The sequence below is a fragment of the Sparus aurata genome, chromosome 10 (genome assembly GCF_900880675.1).
Source record: "Sparus aurata chromosome 10, fSpaAur1.1, whole genome shotgun sequence".
In the NCBI taxonomy this organism is placed as follows: Eukaryota; Metazoa; Chordata; class Actinopteri; order Spariformes; family Sparidae; genus Sparus; species Sparus aurata.
The window spans coordinates 5,799,624-5,819,404 of record NC_044196.1 but is presented as its reverse complement, the minus strand read 5'-3'; the positions used below and the strand labels follow the sequence as shown (position 1 = coordinate 5,819,404).

The window sequence follows — 19,781 nt, the reverse complement described above, 5'->3', positions numbered from 1 at the left end:
GTGAACACAGTCTGCTATTCTGATAGCAGCTTTTGCTGCATTTCCACTGGGGGGAACATACACAGCACAAATTAAAACATTCCCAAACTCCCTCGGTAAGTAGTGAGGTCTCAGAGACAGGCACAGTAGCTCTACGTCAACTGTGCATATGACATCAACTGTCATTCACAAACAGACAGACCCCGCCCCTTCGGCTCTGTTCTGTCTGCTCGGATGAGAGAGAACCCCTCCAGCTCAAAGTGGGAGTCCGGAATATCTCGATGGAACCAGATTTCTGTGAATCTGAGATTCACAGAAAGATTCTGTGAAACAGAGGGGGGTCTGTTTCCTCTTCTCCGGAGACGCTGCCGTATTCCGCCTCTTCTGCCTCTCTGCCGTTGTCTGCCTCTAGCCGGTTGTGTTTTCAGATCGTCGGGCAGATCAGCCGGTGGGATCGCTCCCATAGGACGGTGGGACATCAGTGTGTGTTTGGAGTAACACAATGACAGCTTCGTCTCCCCGCGTGTATGAGCAGTTTGATATGTCACCAACAGTTCCCAAACAATCAGTGCCAGGAGTAATCCTTGTGCAAAAGTCGCCATGGTGATCAGTCTAACATGCACTTGTTTAAAGTGGTTGGTTAAATTTATGTTTTTATTACAGTTTGGTTTATTTAGTGACTGGGATGACGCAGTTCAAATGTTTGGACAAAATTAACGTTTATTTGAAAAACAACAACTGAAATGACCTCCAAATAAATTTAAAAAAAAACTGAAAATGGTTTGAATGAAGGTGTTTGTCTAGATGAAAGGTCAGGATTTTCTTTAAAGTTTCTTTAGATAAACTTAAGATTATCAAATTTCTTGTGTCTAAAAATAAATCGTTAATTTCTTCATTAAGTCTAACACAGGAGAAATCTTTCTTTTCCCCTGCCCAGAAGAAAAGACTGATGCTAACTCTAAATCAAATCACTTGCTGTGGTTAAAGCTTTACCAGCGAAACAGTGCTTACATCAGTCCCAACCCCTGAATAGACAGTTTAGTTTCATAAGACAAAGAAACTATTTAACAAATTTAAATTTTCAAAAAGGTTGACAATCTTTTTTTGTCCAACTACTAGACTGACCAATGAATTATCTTTCTAGTTTAACTCCCCACCTGATTGCTTGAGGGATTAGTCCAACATTGTCAAAGTTGGTAAATATGAACACTTTACACACACTATTATGGATAAAATATGATTTAAGGAGATATTCAGATAAATATTTAGCACCAACAGCTTTCTGTTTAATAAAGTCATAATGGAGAATTCTTTATTTTCTTTACATTCTTAACACTGGACACACAAATCACTTAGCTATTACAGTATACATGAATTATTCTAGTAAAAGCTTTCCACCATATTGTCATGGCCGTCCTCAGTGAGTGGAACTTGTTTGGCCTTCATACAGAACTTACAACAGGCTAACACCTCAGCAAGGTCCAATCATTTAAAGCTCTTGAAAAAGCTGAATTTGGAAGATATTTTACCACAGACTCTTTGTGTTTCTGTCTCACAGGACACACCTGATACAGGTGACAGCTGACTGAAGAAGGGAGGAGAAACTCTGAGCTGATGTGTGAAAGAAAAGATAACAAATGAAGAATACTGCTGAACTGTGAAGCTTTGTGTTGAAATCATTTGTAGTGTTGTTATAAATGTTATCTGGGTGATGGGAGGCGTTACTGTTAATGTGACTGTTATGATAGGTTTGGTGATAGTTTGTGTTTTCTTCCTCATAGTGGCCTGGTCAGCTTGTTGGTACAGTTGATCTTGGGACTTGGAACTGCTTTGAAATGGCTCTAAGTGACTTGTTCAAATCAAGAATGTGCTCTTCCACATCAATACTGTGCTCTCTAGTCTTTCCAATGGTAGTGTTTGTGGCCGAGTCTAATGTCTGTATACAACTGCAAACAACCAGAAAGTCACCTGCTGGTATCAATCAGAATCACTCAGAAGAGGTGAAGAGGCCATGTTCCAAAGAAAAAATGTGATTTACACATTTTTTTTCAGCTAAGATGCTGTATCAGAAGACCTATAATCAATTCATAACTGAAACAAACTTGATGGCAAGTATTTTGTGTTCCACTCATTCATCACAGAAAAATAAGAGTTGTAGAGATCATTGGAACTCAGGACTGTCATCATATACAAGACATTTTCAAATACATTTCAATCCAGTAGAAATATAAATCATTTCATTTAGCTCATTATAAAATTGGATTTTTTTATTTCAAGAAAAATATGTTTTGAATTGTCGAATATACCAAAAGAAAAAAAAAAGTGATACATCTTTTTCCTGATCAAAAAGGGACTTGACTGCATTATGACCTCATTATGTTCACAAGAACATCTGTGTTTTTCCTTGCCTTTGCCTTTGATTTGTATTAATTTTTGTCATGACTCATTTCTGTTGGTGTTAAAAGTTGTTAAATGGGGAGACCAGTGAAGTTCAAAGCAGCAAAAAGTTAAAAAAAGGAAATTGCTTGATGACTATGCTGATTATCATCTTTCAATGCACATTGATTGAGTTGATTTGGTTTCTTAGTGTTGTCGTAGAGGGTAACCTGCAGGTTGTCTCCAGAGCTCAAGGACCGCAGGTCCTGCCAAATCAGGTCTGTGGGAGGATGATTTGGGTCCCATAACTGTAAAATGAAAAGTCCACACACATAAAATTACTTATCAATTAGTATTACCATTGTTATTAATTTTTGGATGACTAACAGGGTAACATCAATGACATAAATTGAGAAATAAAGACTCACAGTGAGAGTTTTTCCAGGACTGATTTTGAATGACTTCCCAAATGTGTACATAATGTTTCTTTTGCTGTTGATCTGTACATGTAACATCCAGCCTTCCAGATGTTGGTCCTGCATTATGATGAAAGATAGAGGGAATCACAAATGAATGTGCAGACATGCAGGTTAACGTTTTATACATAATTACACATAACTAACACAGCGTTTATCTGCACACAAACAACATTACCTCCTTTGAAGCATTTTTAATACGGACGTATTTGCCCTGCAGGTCAACCTCAATTATAGGTCCTGGTGATCTCTGACTGGGTGAGCTGGTGTTATGCACTGCAGCTTCACATTTGCATGCATCTCTCTAAATGGGAACCAACACACAATTAATTCACTCAATGGCTATTAAAGAGAAAGATAGATAATGATCTTTCAGCATTGTTTTACTATAGGGAGACAGTTTGCTAGTACTTGTACCATAGAGTTTTCATATCAATGGATATAAATGGGATTAATTCCCCTGTAAATCTTTCGAGTTTTGTTTTAGAAAAGTTCAGTTACTAAACTGATGACACAGTGTCAACAAAACTGTTTGAACATGATCCTCTTACAGTATTTTTTTCTCTGCCTGCAGTACAATCTGTGCAATGAAAAAAAAAAACAAGAAAAAAAACCAGCCACACTCTGCCTATGTGTTGCATCACATCTGTGTATTTCAGTTGTACGGCGTGTTCAGACAGAGACTATGTAGATAATGATGATTGACAGCATACACAGTCAGTTTTGCTCAGATTTGCTCTCGAAGGTTGTGAGTGCCCTTGGCTTCCGGATAAATACAAATAATTATATTGTAAATATTGTGATAAAAACACAGCTAAATTGAAATCGATGTAAAAACATGCCTTGGTCTTCAGGTCCTTATTTAGCTTCTCCACTTCTTTTTCAGCTGCCTCTCTATTTGTCTTCTCCTCATGCAGCTTCTTCTCCCACTGACAGGAAAGAGATGACGACATGAGTTTTGTTATAATTAGGGACTGTAATTAGTACTCATTATAAACGGTCTGGATGAATACTAAGCACAAATTGCTGCAGAAGTCAGTGTGACCGCGGTGGGAGAGACTTATAATCTGTGGTGTTGACAGATATGACATAGTTCTCTGTGAGCACACTCCAGTGTAATTCAGCTGTAACAATGAGTGTTCTATCTAACTGACCAATTTAAGACTTAATTAGAAATTAGACCAATAATCCAGACACAGAACGTCTCAGAATAATCAAATTAAGAGGATTCAGCAAAACAAACAATGTTGAACTTGAAAAGTCCATCAACAAAATCTTATTATATTCATATATAAATAGATTCACTGGTACGTTTGTTTATGAAACTGTTGAACATGAGTCCAGTTTCAGATAGTTTCTCTCATGGATAAGTTTGGTCATCTTGGTCTCAATGACAAGTCAATGTCACAAAGAGGATACAAAAAAAAATATAGCTTTTGGACATCAGCTCCTTCAAGACTTTCTGAGCTTTCTTCTCCTTCTTCTTCACATCCCAGAGCTGCTCATCGGAGGACAGATGAAGAGAGACATTTTGCACCATTTAGCACTTCTGATGAGTTCTCAGTAGAGATGAGCTGGATGATGTGATAAAAATGTATTCTTCCTGCACCAGCAGGTGGAACTTACTATTGCACAACATTGCTCTTTTTGACATGAAATGGTAAATGTAAATGTTGTGAACCAGGAGTCCAAATGGGGAGCAAAAAACAGCCTAATGCTGCAAAATGTTATTTCTGAGGTCCTAGTTAAGGTTTAGGGTAAGGTGTGACCTGAGATTAGGTCAAGGCTTGGGTTGTCCACAATGAATGGAAGTCAATGTAAAGTTATAACAAGGATAACTGCACAATGTGTATCTGTGGTTTGTGTGTGTGTGTGTGTGTGCATTACTTGTATCCTAAGCTGGCTGATCTCTTCCTTCTTGCTCTTCAGTTGAGCCTTTGTATCCTTGAGCTCGTCATTGGTCTTCTTCCACGTCGTATTACTTGTTTGTGTATTCTCCTCATACTAACAGACAGACAGATGTTGAATTCAACAGTGTTAAGAAAGTATGCAGGAAGTGACAGTCCGACACAGAACCTGAGACCATCTGTACTGTTCAACTTTGATGTTCTCAGAGCTGACTGAACACAATATTTTGTGAATAAGAATCTGACAGTGATGCACAAGGAAAATACTTTAAAAGAACATGTTGTTTGATTGCTAATAGACTTTAAAGTTCTTTTTTCATTGTATATGAGGTAAGAAAAAGACAAAACACAATATATAAAAGGAAAGAAAATTGATTGAATTGACGAATGATTTTGGGATTATTAACAATATCTCTACCCAAACAACAGTGGAGGTGTCTGGGATCCCAAACAATGAGGAAGTAAAGCTGAAGTCAATATAACTCAATGGCTTCAACTTCAATTTGCAATAAAAAAAAAATACTATGAGTCTTTCTGTGGCTCACGTTCTTATATCTTTTAATAAACTGAAGATTAATAAAGTAGTGATTGTTTCATTAAAAAGATAACATAACACAAAGATAACAGTGTGTGAGTGGAAAACAAACTCATTAAAAGGTAAACCTGTTTTTTCTTGTTCGCCAGCTCTGTCCTCAGCTTCAGATTCTCCTCCGAGAGCTTCTTGACATTAGTTCTCAGGCTGTCCACCTGAGAGGACAGAGAGGGTAGAGACAGAATTTAAAGAGATATTTTCTCTTATTAAAAGTGTGTGAGCTAAAATACACAACTGACATGACAGAAGGTTGTTGCATAACAAAGACCAATGTCAGCACTAAATCGAAAAAGAAACAAAGATGTCAGTGGTTTTGTCAAATGTTCATTTACAACGTGTGGTTCTGGTTTTGGTTTTGACTGACCAGCTTTTCGACTTGTTCTACTTTGTCTGCACACTTGTTTGACATTTGTAGTTTAACATGTTGAAATAGTTCAGGACAGAAAAGGTGCAGCTGGGACACATTTAAGGATCGAGGACAAACAAGGCCGGAAACAAATCTGTTTCATGTAGAGTGTATAATGATTACACTGACCTCATGGATCTTGCACTGTGACTGGCTCTTCAGGGTGTCCACTTCCCTCTGAGCTTTGTGTCTTTTCTGTCTCTCCTGCAGGAGCTGCATGACGGCGTCAGCTCGGCTTTTCTCCACCTGTGAGTGAAAAGAGACACGGAGAAAGACTTCATGAGAGAAATGCTCTTTTGTCAGCCTTGGCAGGGATTCTAAAAACACAATTAGATCCGAGGTTAAAAAACTCAACTCTAATGCAAGCTCTGATTCATTCTGCATTTTGACACCGCATAGAATATAGAGTTGGTCCCCTGGTCCCATACAACTGCTTGACTTGACCCTTTAAGTACAAACATGAATATATGATTGTCCTGAAGAGGCTCCTGTGTTTGGGTCTGGAAAAGGATTCGAGTCATTTTGAACTGACTTGGACTGACTGAGTATATTTGTGACTACACTATGAATGTAAAGTCATCATCATCAATTGAGGAATAAAAAATACCATGAAACTGTGAGACAAATAAAGCACAGCTGAAAACAGTGGAATCAAGAAGATGTTGAAAAACAATACAAAAGAGAAATGACAGCATAATACATTCACATAGTGAAAACAAAGAAAAAGGTATCTTAAAAGAAATGTTTTGTAAAAAATTCAAATACAAACCTCCCTGGTCTTCTTCTCCAGCCTCTCCTCCAGGATCCGAACTTTGTTCTCAGCTTCCTCCCTCTTCTGCTGCTCAGCTTGAGACTTTTGCCTGGAAACTAACTGCCACTTTAACTGAAAGAGGAGACACAGATTAGAGACAAGTTAAGAGACATGTTACTTATCACCTGGGATGATCCTGAAAATACAGAAACATGATGAACCTTACGATCTGATATTTGTATACATTTGCATATTTGAGAACATTTAGCTGTTCCTGTGTTTGAAAATTCCTGTGTTTGTCGTGTGTGTGTGTGTCTGCTGCAACTTCAGACTTAATATTGTAATTCTACAGGACAACTTACAGAAGAAGAAGAAGAGAAAGGTGGGACTGTAGAGACTCTGGCTCTTTCCAACTGAGGACAAATAGAGAAATGAAAAGACAGACGTTTGTTATTCAATATATTTGAATGTTTTTAATAACAAAAATATCATTCAAACTTGAAGGTAGTTTAGGCCTGTAGTACTATCAAAGAATAGTTCATTAAGATTTATGTTTTTGCCTGTGGGTGATCAATTTGTTTTTTGTGTTTTTGTGCTCAAATTAAATGAATACCACCAAGGTAATGATTGTCACAAACTGACTTTTATTTAGAGCTGTCCCAAATTATTATTTTTCAAAACGATTAATCTAGCGATTATTTTTTCATAAGTCTACTAATCTAACGATTAATTTAACGTTACATGACCAAACAAAAGTAAGTAGTAACTGTAACTGTTGTTGGTAACTTATATGAGGAAAAAATACTGCAGTTGTAGGCGGAGCAGCGACTGTCCTCCCGCCTGTCCTACCAACTCTTTGTCACATTTCTGCCTGAAAAACAGCGTCTGTCACCGGCATAAACCTTTAACTCACTCATGTGGTTGTGTTGATCACCGCGATGGTCACCCCTCCTCACCGAGACTTCAGGGAACTTTCCCCCAGAAAACAGCCTCCGTCCCCACAAGTGACAGAGTCACGCAGCAGCGTCCTGTTTACTGATGGCGATCTAACAATCACTGTTTACTACATGACAACTGTTACACGCTCCCCTTCAATGTTTTATCTCCTCCTGTTTTCTACTCTCTCCTCCTACTCAGGTGATCGGGTGGTGCCACCTGGTCGGAGCAGGAGGAGCTCCCTCTTTTGCAGACCAACAGTCCTGATGTTTTAGAGTGTTTCTGTCTGTTGTTTCCTTTAGAGGATGGAGGTCTGGTAGTCTATTATGGCTTTGTTGATCAGATTAGTCCATGTATTTTTTTTTTATCGAAGTTTGGGGTTGGAGGATCTGGGTCCCAGACTTTCCCCTATCCTTGTGTTCTCAGGGATGTTGTCCTCTGGTTATGTTGCTGGTCACAAGATAGAGCTAACTGTGTTTAGTTGTGCTCACATGAAAAAGCACTTGAACTGATGTGGGTGAATATATAGACGATGAGAGGGTGACTGAGCTGAATAAAAAAAATTCAAATCAGCAAAGTGGTTCTTGATTCGTACAATTACAGTAAAACAGCCCATTCAATACTGTCACATGTTGATAAATGGTTCCTTCATTCTACACAAGCATTCTCAACAGAGACAGGACAGTTAAGATAGACAGATGCACCTCCAAGTTTTTAGAGTCCAGTTCCTCTATCAGGGGCTGCAGGTTGCCTTCCATCATCTGAATCTCACTCTTGAGCTGCTGGACTTCAGGTAGTTTGTCATCAAACTGTGAGGACAGAGAGGATGAGAGATAATCAATATCATGCACAACCAGTGCAAAGCAGTCTCCTGACAACAGCGTCCATCCTTTCAGGAAGTGTCCCAAACATCATTGGTTTATTTCAATTGACAACACAACTTTAGTAAATATGAACAGAGCAAAGGAGGAATTCAGGATGTAATTACGGCAACAAAGTCTATGTAGGGCAACGTTGGGTATTTGTCTGGCAAAGAATTCCTCTCGTCTTGAGTCTGTTTAGACCTGTTCTTTACTTGACTTGGTTCGGGAAGTGACTATGACTCAGATGGAGAATAATAACTGAAACAAACAAGTAAGTGACAGGACATGATGTGTTGAATAAAAGGTAAACAACAGAAACCTCTTTGATTCTGGTGTCTAATTCTGTCTCTTCAGTCTCAAGCTGCTTCTTCAGTGTCTCCACTTCATTTTCAACTTCCTTCTTCTTCTTCTGCTGCTCCTCCTTGCCACGACTCTAAATCATATTAAAAAAATGTGATTGAATGTATAATACAATGAACAATATGTTAAAAAATAAAACAAATGAAGCTTCTGTTTTTGATGAATAACGAGTGAGCTCTCCATGTACTAAACTTTCAGCTGTACAAACTCAGATTCTCTCTGCAGCTTTGATAAAGTAGTTCAGAGCCACACACTTAAACAGTTAATGAAAATAAATTAATTCTAAGTGCTGCATTGTAGACAACTGGACTTGTTACAGTTTCTTTGGCCCTCTGTTAGGACACACACCTAAATGTACCATGACCTGCATGACTGAGAACCCTCATCAACAAAATAAATGAATGACCACAGGAGAGTCAAGTCTTTCAAAGCATTGAAGCATCTCAGTCCAGTGATAAAACATGTTGAGGAATTTTAAATAATGGATCCATCATAATAATTGACTTGTATGTTATTTTTAGTTTAGGTCACCTCAGAGTGTGTTATTGCATTCATATCATGAACACTTACCAGAGATATCGCCCAGTACTGCGCGAGTGATGCTACAATTGTCTCCAGCTGGAAGGGACAGAAAGAGAGACATGAGAACAATATTACAGCTTGTGAATAACAACAACAACAATAATGATAATATTAATAATAATAATAATAATAGGAAGATGAAGAGATGAACCTCTGTGTTCTTGTTCTCCAGATGTTCCTTCAGTCTCTTCACGTTCTTCTTCTTCTTCTTCTTCTCTTCATCCAGCTGCTGCAGATCAGATCGTTTCTTTCTAATCTGGAGGGACAGAGAGGAGGTTGAGAGACACAATGACAGACATGTTCATTAATTAATTATTAACATTTAAAAGCCTAGCACAACAAATCAGTGAAATAAAAAATGCATGCATCTGGATTTGCTCTGTATCACGTTCAGACCTTAATTTTGCCAATTACCTGTAAAAACTATTTTTAGTTTGACCTGAATGTGTGCCAAACTGAAATCAGTGATTCATATCATGAAAGTGAAGATAAACCTCAGTCTTCTTGCACTCCAGCTCCTCTTTAAGGGTCTTCAGTCTGTTCTCAGTTTCTGCTACCCTTTTCTGCTCCTTCTGGACCTCCTGCCCCACCTGGAGCTGCTGCTCTTTTTGGACCTCCTGCCCCACCTGGAGCTGCTGCTCTTTTTGGACCTCCTGCCCCACCTGGAGCTGCTGCTCTTTTTGGACCTCCTGCCTGTCCTGGAGCTGCTGCCCCTCCTGGAGCTGCTGCTCTTTTTGGACCTCCTGCCCCACCTGGATCTGCTGCTCTTTTTGGACCTTCGGCCCCTCCTGGAGCTGCTGCTCTTTTTGAACCTTCGGCCCCTCCTGGAGCTGCTGCTCTTTTTGGACCTCCTGCCCCACCTGGAGCTGCTGCTCTTTTTGGACCTCCTGCCTGTCCTGGAGCTGCTGCCCCTCCTGGAGCTGCTGCTCTTTTTGGACCTCCTGCCCCACCTGGAGCTGCTGCTCTTTTTGGACCTTCGGCCCCTCCTGGAGCTGCTGCTCTTTTTGAACCTTCGGCCCCACCTGGAGCTGCTGCTCTTTTTGGACCTTCGGCCCCTCCTGGACCTCCTGCCTGTCCTGGAGCTGAGACAAAGGAGAGCAATGAACAGAGATAATTTGCAACATGTAATTTATCCAGGCAGGTTAGTGAAGATACCACACGATGAAACATAGGGCAGACAAACATTAGATGTACCTCTGGTCTGATGTGTTCATCCTTTCCCTCATTGAAAACCTTCATTTGCATGGTTTTATTTGTCATGAGTGGCTGTCTTGCTCTTTCTTCTTCAGTCAAAAACTGATCATTAGTTTTTTCTCTTTTTGAGCATTTCTTCTCATCCCTTTTATCGGTTTCTTTCATGTGACTTCTCTTCGTCTCTGTGTAAAAATAAAGGCAGTAAAATAACAACAATCGCAGCAGTCTTATTTTTTTTTTAAAAATAGCAACTACCAATTCTCATTAAAACAATCTCAAATACAAACAGTAAGGGGTCAACTAATGTCAGCGAGACCAACCTGGAGGTAGATTAAATAGCCATGTGAACATCTTAGCCGGGTAACTGCATGACTTCAGAATCAACATGATTGGTGTCTTGCAGGGATGGTGGGAGACTTTCCTAATACCATAAACTCTTATTTTACTTGATGTGGGAAATTGTTTAACCAAACCTATGTTCAACAACAGCTAAAGTTATTTCCACCTTCTGTTGTTAGAAGGCCATCTCAAAACATCTCAATAGCCTACTGTGATGCGTATGATGTCACTTATTACTGCACAAGTATAACATTGCAGATGAATGTTTAGTCTAAAGTGGTCCACAGTGTTGATGGTGGTTTTGATACTTGACTTGTCAAATATTCTGTGAAACCCGCTGAGCATATACGATATTTCCATCGAAAAATGAGTTATAAAATAAATTTTAAAAATATTACACACCCATAAATCCAGAATAAGATCACACATAAAAAACCCTGCGATTTTTATTGGACTTACTGGTTTCCTTTTGTCTCCACACAAAAAAGGCAAGTAACAGAATAACCAGGATGCAAACAGCCAAACTAACAGACAAACCAGTTGTGATGGTAGAAGAATTCAACTGGACCTCAAAGAATACATCTGAAATAATAAGACAAGAAATAACATGACTTTAACAAAAAACTGGACTTCAACTACTTTAAACTAAAACTGATTCTGGAGAAACACGTTTTGGGTTTGTAGTCAGTGTAAAATTTGAACTCATGTACCTGGAACATGTATGAGTGTCTCTCTGGTCTGGTTGGTGCTGTTCTGTTGGACTCTACAGGTGAAGCTGTTGCTGTGTCTCTTCTCCACAGTCACTCTGCTGCTGACAGTATAGAGGTCATCAGGACCTCTGACTGTCTCTGTAGGTCCAGCAGAGAGGAGGTTTCCCTCACCGTCCAGCCAGAACACCTCAGGTTCTGGATACCAGCCTGTAGACTCACACTGTAGAACCACTCCACGGATGGCTTCATCAATTCCCGTTAAAGTTATGACGGGTCTGGAGACAACATTTGAACCTATAGAAAAGTAAATATTTAAAAAAAGGTTTTACATAATCCTGAATGTTGATCTTTAAATGGAACTGAATCAGAAAGATGCTATGTGAACACTTTTAGTGTTTAAATTATGTTAATCCTTCTGAGTTAAAAAAAAAAAACACAGTGAATGTGTATGCACTCACCAACAACTAGTTGAATATAAGTTTGCCTTTCCAGTGCTGGAATGAAACATCTGTAATTTCCTTCATCAGTCGGCTTCACTTTTGAGAGTTTCAATGAAATATTTCCTGTCGTCAGCTCGTCAATGAAAAGCGATGTTCTCCCCTCAAAGAATTTATGTTTTTTACCCTCGAGTTCCTGACCAGAACGCCACACATACACAAATCTGGGGCTCAGGTCAGGTCTCGTCCACTCCAGCGTCAAACCAGACGCATCTTCCACAGGTTTCATCAAACATGGTAAAATGATGTCATCACCCAGTGCTGCTATGATTGGCCGAGATGAGCCAATTAGCTGATATTCACCTGGAGAGCAAGAAAATGATATTTTACTGAAATTTAAACTAGGTGTTGGAAAAAGGTTAAATGAAATAAAACCTAGACTAGAACATTAAAAACTCACTTAAAATAGACGAAAATATACAGAAGTTTTTAGTCAAAAAGTGTCATCACACCTATCATGATAGTGACCTGTTTTGTGGTTGTGGAGTTACCTTTACAGAAGAGTGTTAGATGAAGATGGAAAACCAAAACACTGAAGGTTGTGAAATGAGATTTACTTCGCTTTCCATCTTTGTGGAACAGCATCATATAGCTCTGAAAATCAACAGAAACAGGTGAGAACCGTGTTAAGTCACAGCATGAAAGGATTTTGAATCAGTCTGTATGCAAAACGTGGGCCAAAAATAAAGTAATTAGTTTAAACAGGCTTGAGAAAATGTTGTTATAGACTTACCTTTTCCATTTTTACTGTGTATATTCTGTCTCAATCGTGTGTTTATCAAATGCTAAGTGTCTATGTACTGAACATCACATGCAGGCTCGAACAAATCTTTAAAACCATCATCTGCACTAAACTGGTGAGTTAAATTTCACCATTATCATATCCTCTACAACTGATTCATTGATTCAAACAAATGCCACATCTTTGAGAACCCCTTCACATTCCGTCATTTTAACTCCTGTGACGACAACTCTTCTACAAATATTGACAACGTGCTTTGGCATTACAGAATACTTTCACTTTTGACCCATAGTTTGCACCCTCGTGTATGCCCGTCTTCACTTATGTAGCTTCCCATATTTCTTTGATATTTTTGGTATGCTAGAACCCTTTTCATGTTACAAAGACTAATATGTCCAGTACATTACTATAGTCATAATCCAGACTCCATGTTAGAGTAAATGTAATCAGTTTGGTGTTTAAACAGGTGTCCCGTAGCTTAAGATTCACAAAATCCAAGTAACATTTCATGGCTGTTAGAAAAAAGGATTTTTTTCTGATTTATTTGCGATTAAATTATAAAGTACATACTTGTCGAATGTTGCTCGCTTGCTTGTCGCCTCCTCTGACTGGGTGGTTAATCATTAACAGGCTACTGACCTTTACTTCTACTGTTTTTTCGTCATACATTTCTTCAGCTCAGAGGTGCACAACATATTGCTTTTAGTGTGAAATCATCTCTGCAGCAGGGCACATTTCTTCTTTGATCAGCACCAAACATCAAACCATTAAAACAACATTAACACATAGAACTTCTGGTTATGCAAAATAACTCATAGCTTAGCTGAGTGTCTCTAAACTTTGGCCTCAGCTGCCACATAATCAGTTGTAAAGTAATACACAACAATCAAATCTGTCACTAACCATTCACAAGACAAAGCAAATGTCTATTGAGATAGATGACCGACCTGTGATTTTACTGCAGAGGCAGGGTAGAACTTCTCATTTCCAAAATTGCTCATTGTGTTGGATATAATTTAGCTGTTTCTGCTCTTCACATTTTTGTACAGCTCAACTATAGTTTCAACAGTTTCAACTGTATTTGTATGGCATCTTCAGTGAATGGAACTTGACCTAAGTACAGAACTTAACAACAGATGACAGGGAGTAACAACAAATTATGAATACTGTTGAAATATTAAGTGTTGTGACTTTGTTTGAGTGTGGAATATTCCTATTGAGATTTATAACCTCTTACAGGGGAGTCCTGGCCAAGACGGCAGCATCAAACAATCAGCAAATTACTAATTTACCAGTGTTCAGTAAAATGACACCTGGCACTTGCATCAAATTCTATTTTACTTTCATTGCATTTGTATGTTGTGTTTGCTCCAGAGCAATATTAGAAACTCACAAACGTACACTTATATAAATGTAATAGCCATGTGCACTTGCAATATGTCAAGCTTTAACGTGAATGCAAAATGGAAAATGGGACATTTTATATAAAAGATTAGATAGTTAAAGGATTCAATGGATTTGAATTTAAATATATATATATATATATATATATATATATATATATATATATATATATATATATATATATATATATATATATACATACATATAATATATATATCTATATATATATATAGATATATATATAGAGAGAGAGAGATGGCGGAGTTTTATCATCACACATGCACACACACACAGCTACGTACAGTATGACATTTTGTATGCACCTGTTCGATATTTTATATTAATTTATAATGAAACACATACAGCATTGCTGAAAAGATACGGTGCACATTAACTTGGCTGTTCATCAGCAGCTCAAATAAAGAGGTTGAAGTCCATTCTCATGACGAGATAACATTATTTTCCCAGGCGCAGTGCCTGCCTGCACCATGGAACAGGTATGCACGCTTTTCTGAATTCAGTTTAAAGTTAGGGTAAGAATACATGGACCATTTGCTAAATGTGTTTTTCTCTGACAACTTTTTCCTGTCGCCTCTTACTGCATGATTTCAATTTCAATGCACCACAGGCAGGAGTATATCTTTAAAACTCTGATGACGTAAACTGTGAGGCATCTGAAGGGTAGAAACAAATATATTGTGACAAATAAACAGGTCACGGTGGAAGAATAATATCCTTTTGTCTATGTTTTTTGTGCTTGATGATAGAACAGTAAAGGGGTTTTACACTGAAAGGCAGCAGTTATGTGGGCAGCAATGCTGTAGCGATACTACAGCCTATAAAACTACAAAGAGCAGTGCTGTTGATTTATGGAAAAGCAAAGCTTTTCCTTCAAGGCTTCAACAATGAAAATACAATTTAGAATGAAGGTTCAAATGTAGTTGGCTATGTATCATTTTGCAGCTATTGACAGAAACTCTTAGCAAGGAGCATTTATTGTGTGAGTTGAAAAGATAAGACAGTTTCATGAGAGCAACACTGATTACAACGAACATCAGGTATCTGATCATATGTTCGGCTGTAAAACCTATTCATTATTTTTTACATATCAAAGTTCTGTGTATCAAAGTTTGTAATTTGTGTGTATGATTTTGACTAGTGTTTGTCCCACACTTGTTATTCTTTGGTTTATCAGTGTACATCAGCAAGATACTGTAGGAAAGACGAGCAGGGAGAGCAGGTCATCATGCCACATGTTGGAGGATTTAGCTCGGACGATTGATGAACATCTTGAAGGTACAGTACACTCATTATCTTTACTATCTTTGTCAAGAGTTTTTCTTTTTTTTTCTAATGCCATAAAAAGAACTATCTCACAGAATTGTACCTGTCATAGTGTTGACCATAAAACTGTAAGACATTATGATTAACTTTATATACGTCGACTAATATGTGGAAGTGGAACCCTTTCACTGAGTTTGAAACTCAATCAACCCAAACTGCCAGAATAAATGTTGGCAACGTTCATTTCTGTAAACTGCTGATCCGTTCACATCTGTGTGAATCATATGTACCATATCAATATGTCAGCAAAACATGGCATGTCACATGAACATTACATATTTACGAACTAACTCACGTCTAGAGATGGAGGAGGTGGTGTTGGAGTTACGGGACACAAGACTGGCAAGCCAGTTATGTTATGTTGTAACAGTGCTGTGCTTCTGATCTAATTAGGTTTAGGCCCAAAGACCACTTGGTGAGGGTTAGGAAAAGATTGTGTTTTGACTTGAAATACTTAGTTTTGTTGCATCAAACACTTTTGGTCCCAACACCTGTGGTTTTAATTATGTTGTATGAGTACTGTTCTAAAAACCCTCCCGTATGGTTAATGATGTTGTACACTTGGTTTGTTTCAGCATGCTGCTCTCCATGATGCATCACCTGAAGCTTCGTCCCTTCACTGCTCTGGTTTTCTATCATACTGTCGTCCTCCTGCTCTTAACTCCATCCTGTGGAGGTACGCAGCACAAAAAACACACCAGCAACATCTTAGTGTGTTTTAAGATAAAGGATAATAATTACAGTTTGAGATCAAATACAGAAGAAAAAGCTGCCAGGCAGTCCTGGAAAAAAAGAGTTTCGGCTGTGCAGGTTATTTCAACCCTTATTTCTGTTATTGGTAAGCAGTGACTTCTAGTGGTTGTGGTAATAATTGAGGGCCCAATGGATGAAGTCTGTTGACGTGTTTTAAAGGGTAACAATTACTACAGCTAGTACAGGATGCAACCTAACAATAAAAGTACATACAGAATGTAATAAGCTGCTTGCACAGTTGACTGATAGGGTACTCTCCAATAGTGATATGTCTCATTCTGGGAGTCACTGGCTTGTCCGTCCTTTAGGTACAAGGATGTGTTGTAAGGAATTCTGTTTTTTTTCTTTCAGGGGAGTCTCAGGTGTTTGGTCCAGTTCATCCGATAGTGGCATTAGTTGGTGAAGACATAATTCTCCCATGTCACCTTGAACCTGCCATGGATGCCTCTGAATTGACCGTAGAGTGGGCGAGACCGGACCTGGACCCCAGGTTTGTCCATGTGTGGCGTGACGGAGTGGAACTGGAGAATAAAAAGCATCAGTTCTACAAAGGAAGAACGTTCCTGTTCACTGAGGAACTGAAGCGTGGAAACATTTCACTGAACATATCCAACGTGAGAATATCTGACCAGGGAACATATAGATGCTTCATTCCTGGACTGAGTCGATCATCTTTAGCGAAGCTTGTAGTTGGTAAGTGCCCATAACACCTCATATTGAATAAAAACACACAGATCCATCAAGGATATTGATTCATTATTCATTAATCATCAGCCTCACATTTTTTTTGTATTGAAGGTCTAGTATGTAGGATTTAGTGGCATGAGATTGTAGTGTTGTTTTACTTTATAAGTAGTAATTTCATTGTTATTGTAGATAAAAGATGTATAAAACGTGTGTAGTTTTTATTCAGACTTCTTCAGTATTCTGAAAAAAAAGCCTCATATCTCTATTGTTTACTGACACAAACATACAAGTGTGTCAAAAGAAACACATCAGGAGGTGTTTTAATTTGACTTGTCACTGAACCTTTATCCAAAATCATTTCTCACCTCTCCCGTCATCAGGTTCTGTCTCCTCACCCGTCATTAAGATGAATAACAGCACCAAAGGAGTTCTCCAGTGTGAGTCTACAGGCTGGTATCCAGAACCTGAGGTGTTCTGGCTGGACGGTGAGGGAAACCTCCTCTCTGCTGGACCTACAGAGACAGTCAGAGGTCCTGATGACCTCTATACTGTCAGCAGCAGAGTGACTGTGGAGAAGAGACACAGCAACAGCTTCACCTGTAGAGTCCAACAGAACCGCACCAACCAGACCAGAGAGACACACATACATGTTCCAGGTAGACATTATTACTTTCATGATGTGATCACTGTTTAAGTTTCAAACAGTCAAAGTCTAGTTTTCAATAATGTTATCTGTTTTTTGTCATTCCAGATGATTTCTTTGCGGTCCGGTCCAGTTCTGTTCCCATCATTACTGGTTTGGCTGTTTGCATCATGTTTATTTCAGCTGCAGTCTTTGTTGTGTGGAAATGGAGACAAAAGAAAAATAGTGAGTCTGTTTTTCTCCCTTCTCATCTTTCTTCTTTGCACTGTTGCATCTTAAGCTCTACTTCTTAACTCTTCTTTCCTGTGCTCACTCATGTAACATCATGAAAATACATGGAAATAGTAGAAGACATAGATAAAGCAGAGAAGACACACAAACAAACAAGGACATACTGTGTACATACTAATATACCAAATACATTAATGAATAAAACTGTAATAATGTGTTTCCTGTTCACAGAAGACAATAAACAGGGTGAAAAAAAGAAGAACGAATCTGAACATCAGGATCTTATGGGAGGTGGAAGAAATGAGAAAGAAGAAGCAACAATGAATCAAGACAAACATGGAGAGAATACGACTTTAACTTTAACAGCAGTTAAAAACTCAGAGGAAATACCTTTGGACTCACAGAAGAGAGGAAATGGACAGAAATTCAGTGAAGAGACAACACATGAAGGAAACCAGAGAGAAATCAGTGTGCAGAAAAATGCTTCAGAGAAACAGGAGGATAACAAGCTGCCATCAGAAAGAGTGCAGAGAGTAGAACAACTTATGAATCCTTCACAGGACACAAAACCTAAAAGTCACAACAGGGAGTTAATTAAAGACACAGAAATGTTGAATAATAAACAGATTGTTACAGCAAACAGAGAAAAATTCAGTGTTCAGAGTGATGAGAGTGAAAAGAAACCTCAGTCTGATTCACAGCGAGCTCAGGGAACAAAGAAGAGAGACACCAGTGTGTTAACTGTTGCAGGTGGACATATTATGAGATCCTAATTTCACTTGATGAGAACTGTTAGTTAATGTATTTACTGTGTTCACTTTACAGCTGTGTTGCTCAGGAGTCATAACCAAATATTATTTTGTTACTTCATTGGGATTAATCGTATCTGTGCTTTGATATTGATATTAAAGGTCGCTGCATTACTTTGTATAAAGAAGAAAATGTGTAAATCTTATCAAGAAAAATCTGAAGTAATTAGAAGATTAATTTAGTCAAAAATGCTTTTTTTATTGAAGATCTTAATTTCAACAGATAATTCATAAATCAGTTAATGTTTAGACTTTGGCCCAGATTTCTTTTTCTTTCAACACCTTAAAAAGTCAAATAGATCAGCTGTCAGTAGTTGTTGTATATACTGTAAATAAAGGAACAGACAACATTGATTTGTAGTGGACAGAGGTTTCATTAGATCAAGGTCACAGGTCATCGTCTGAGTTGAATTTGTTTGTGATTCTTCTTTTATAGAGTTTCCATACATTTTGTACCCCCCTTGCCACCATATAGACATCGAGCGACCGATTTGCTTTAACGATCTTTGTGATTGGTACGTTGTTTTGTTAGTTTCCCAGCCTGCGACCCCCCAGGTTTTCCTCCTAGGGAAACGTAACACTGGATAACTTATCATCTGTGATGATTATGCAGCATGATCTGAAATAATCAGGAGCTACTTTGTCTTTTTTTTTTTTCTATTGTGGTCTTACATGCCAAGAAGATTATTTACAGGTTCGAACATGGCATTCAACAAGATGATGTCATGCAGAGTAAAATGCTGTCACACAGACTCAAAATAAATATGGCTGACTTGCCTGAAGAGTTGTTTTGTGTTTTTCTGTTTGTATAGATACATTTTATGTTATTTTTGCATTACTTGTTTATCATAAATTGTATTTTTTGTAATTTTAAGTATTCTTTGCATATTATTACTGTTACTTACTACTGCTGTGAAACCATGACAATAAAAGCATGAATATAATTATATTGAAGAGAACAGCTCACATAGTGACACGCATTCAAAAACAATATTGAGGATTCAGGAGAAGCTGACAGGGTAAATAACCTGATCAAATGTTTCCTCTGACATAAACTCATCATAAATCATTTCAAAAACACATTTTATGACTCTTTCAAATCATCAGGTAAATCGGGTATTGTAATTCAATACAACATTCTTGCATTTATCTTGCCATTTTTTTGATTGATATGTAAATTCAGTGCCATATGGATCACTT

General features: G+C 38.2%; 3 protein-coding genes across 3 annotated transcripts; 1 reads left to right on the top strand and 2 right to left on the bottom strand.

The window, feature by feature from the left end:
• Window positions 1–2,391: 2,391 nt before the first annotated feature.
• LOC115589811 (lamin-B1-like) lies at window positions 2,392–9,404 on the bottom strand. Its single transcript, XM_030430973.1, has 13 exons — window positions 9,380–9,404; window positions 9,217–9,264; window positions 8,606–8,719; window positions 8,128–8,232; window positions 6,850–6,900; window positions 6,506–6,619; window positions 5,866–5,982; window positions 5,402–5,485; window positions 4,719–4,835; window positions 3,674–3,760; window positions 3,010–3,135; window positions 2,784–2,891; window positions 2,392–2,663 (listed from the first exon to the last, which is right to left on the bottom strand). The coding sequence occupies exons 4-13, from the start codon at window positions 8,182–8,184 to the stop codon at window positions 2,487–2,489; spliced, it is 1,038 nt and encodes a 345-aa protein (XP_030286833.1). The 5' UTR covers window positions 8,185–8,232; window positions 8,606–8,719; window positions 9,217–9,264; window positions 9,380–9,404; the 3' UTR covers window positions 2,392–2,486.
• Window positions 9,405–10,247: 843 nt separating this feature from the next.
• On the bottom strand, window positions 10,248–12,710 carry LOC115590453 (butyrophilin-like protein 2; the record flags this gene model as incomplete). Its single annotated transcript, XM_030431816.1, has 7 exons — window positions 12,702–12,710; window positions 12,526–12,562; window positions 11,930–12,271; window positions 11,472–11,765; window positions 11,221–11,343; window positions 10,423–10,604; window positions 10,248–10,310 (listed from the first exon to the last, which is right to left on the bottom strand). Coding segments are annotated over exons 1-7 (1,050 nt in total), but the record flags the coding sequence as incomplete, so codon positions are not given.
• A 1,883-nt stretch (window positions 12,711–14,593) lies between these two features.
• LOC115589801 (butyrophilin subfamily 3 member A2-like) lies at window positions 14,594–19,368 on the top strand. Its single transcript, XM_030430960.1, has 7 exons — window positions 14,594–14,611; window positions 15,310–15,410; window positions 16,034–16,134; window positions 16,563–16,904; window positions 17,279–17,554; window positions 17,650–17,766; window positions 18,004–19,368. The coding sequence occupies exons 3-7, from the start codon at window positions 16,035–16,037 to the stop codon at window positions 18,543–18,545; spliced, it is 1,377 nt and encodes a 458-aa protein (XP_030286820.1). The 5' UTR covers window positions 14,594–14,611; window positions 15,310–15,410; window position 16,034; the 3' UTR covers window positions 18,546–19,368.
• The last annotated feature ends 413 nt before the right edge of the window (window positions 19,369–19,781 follow it).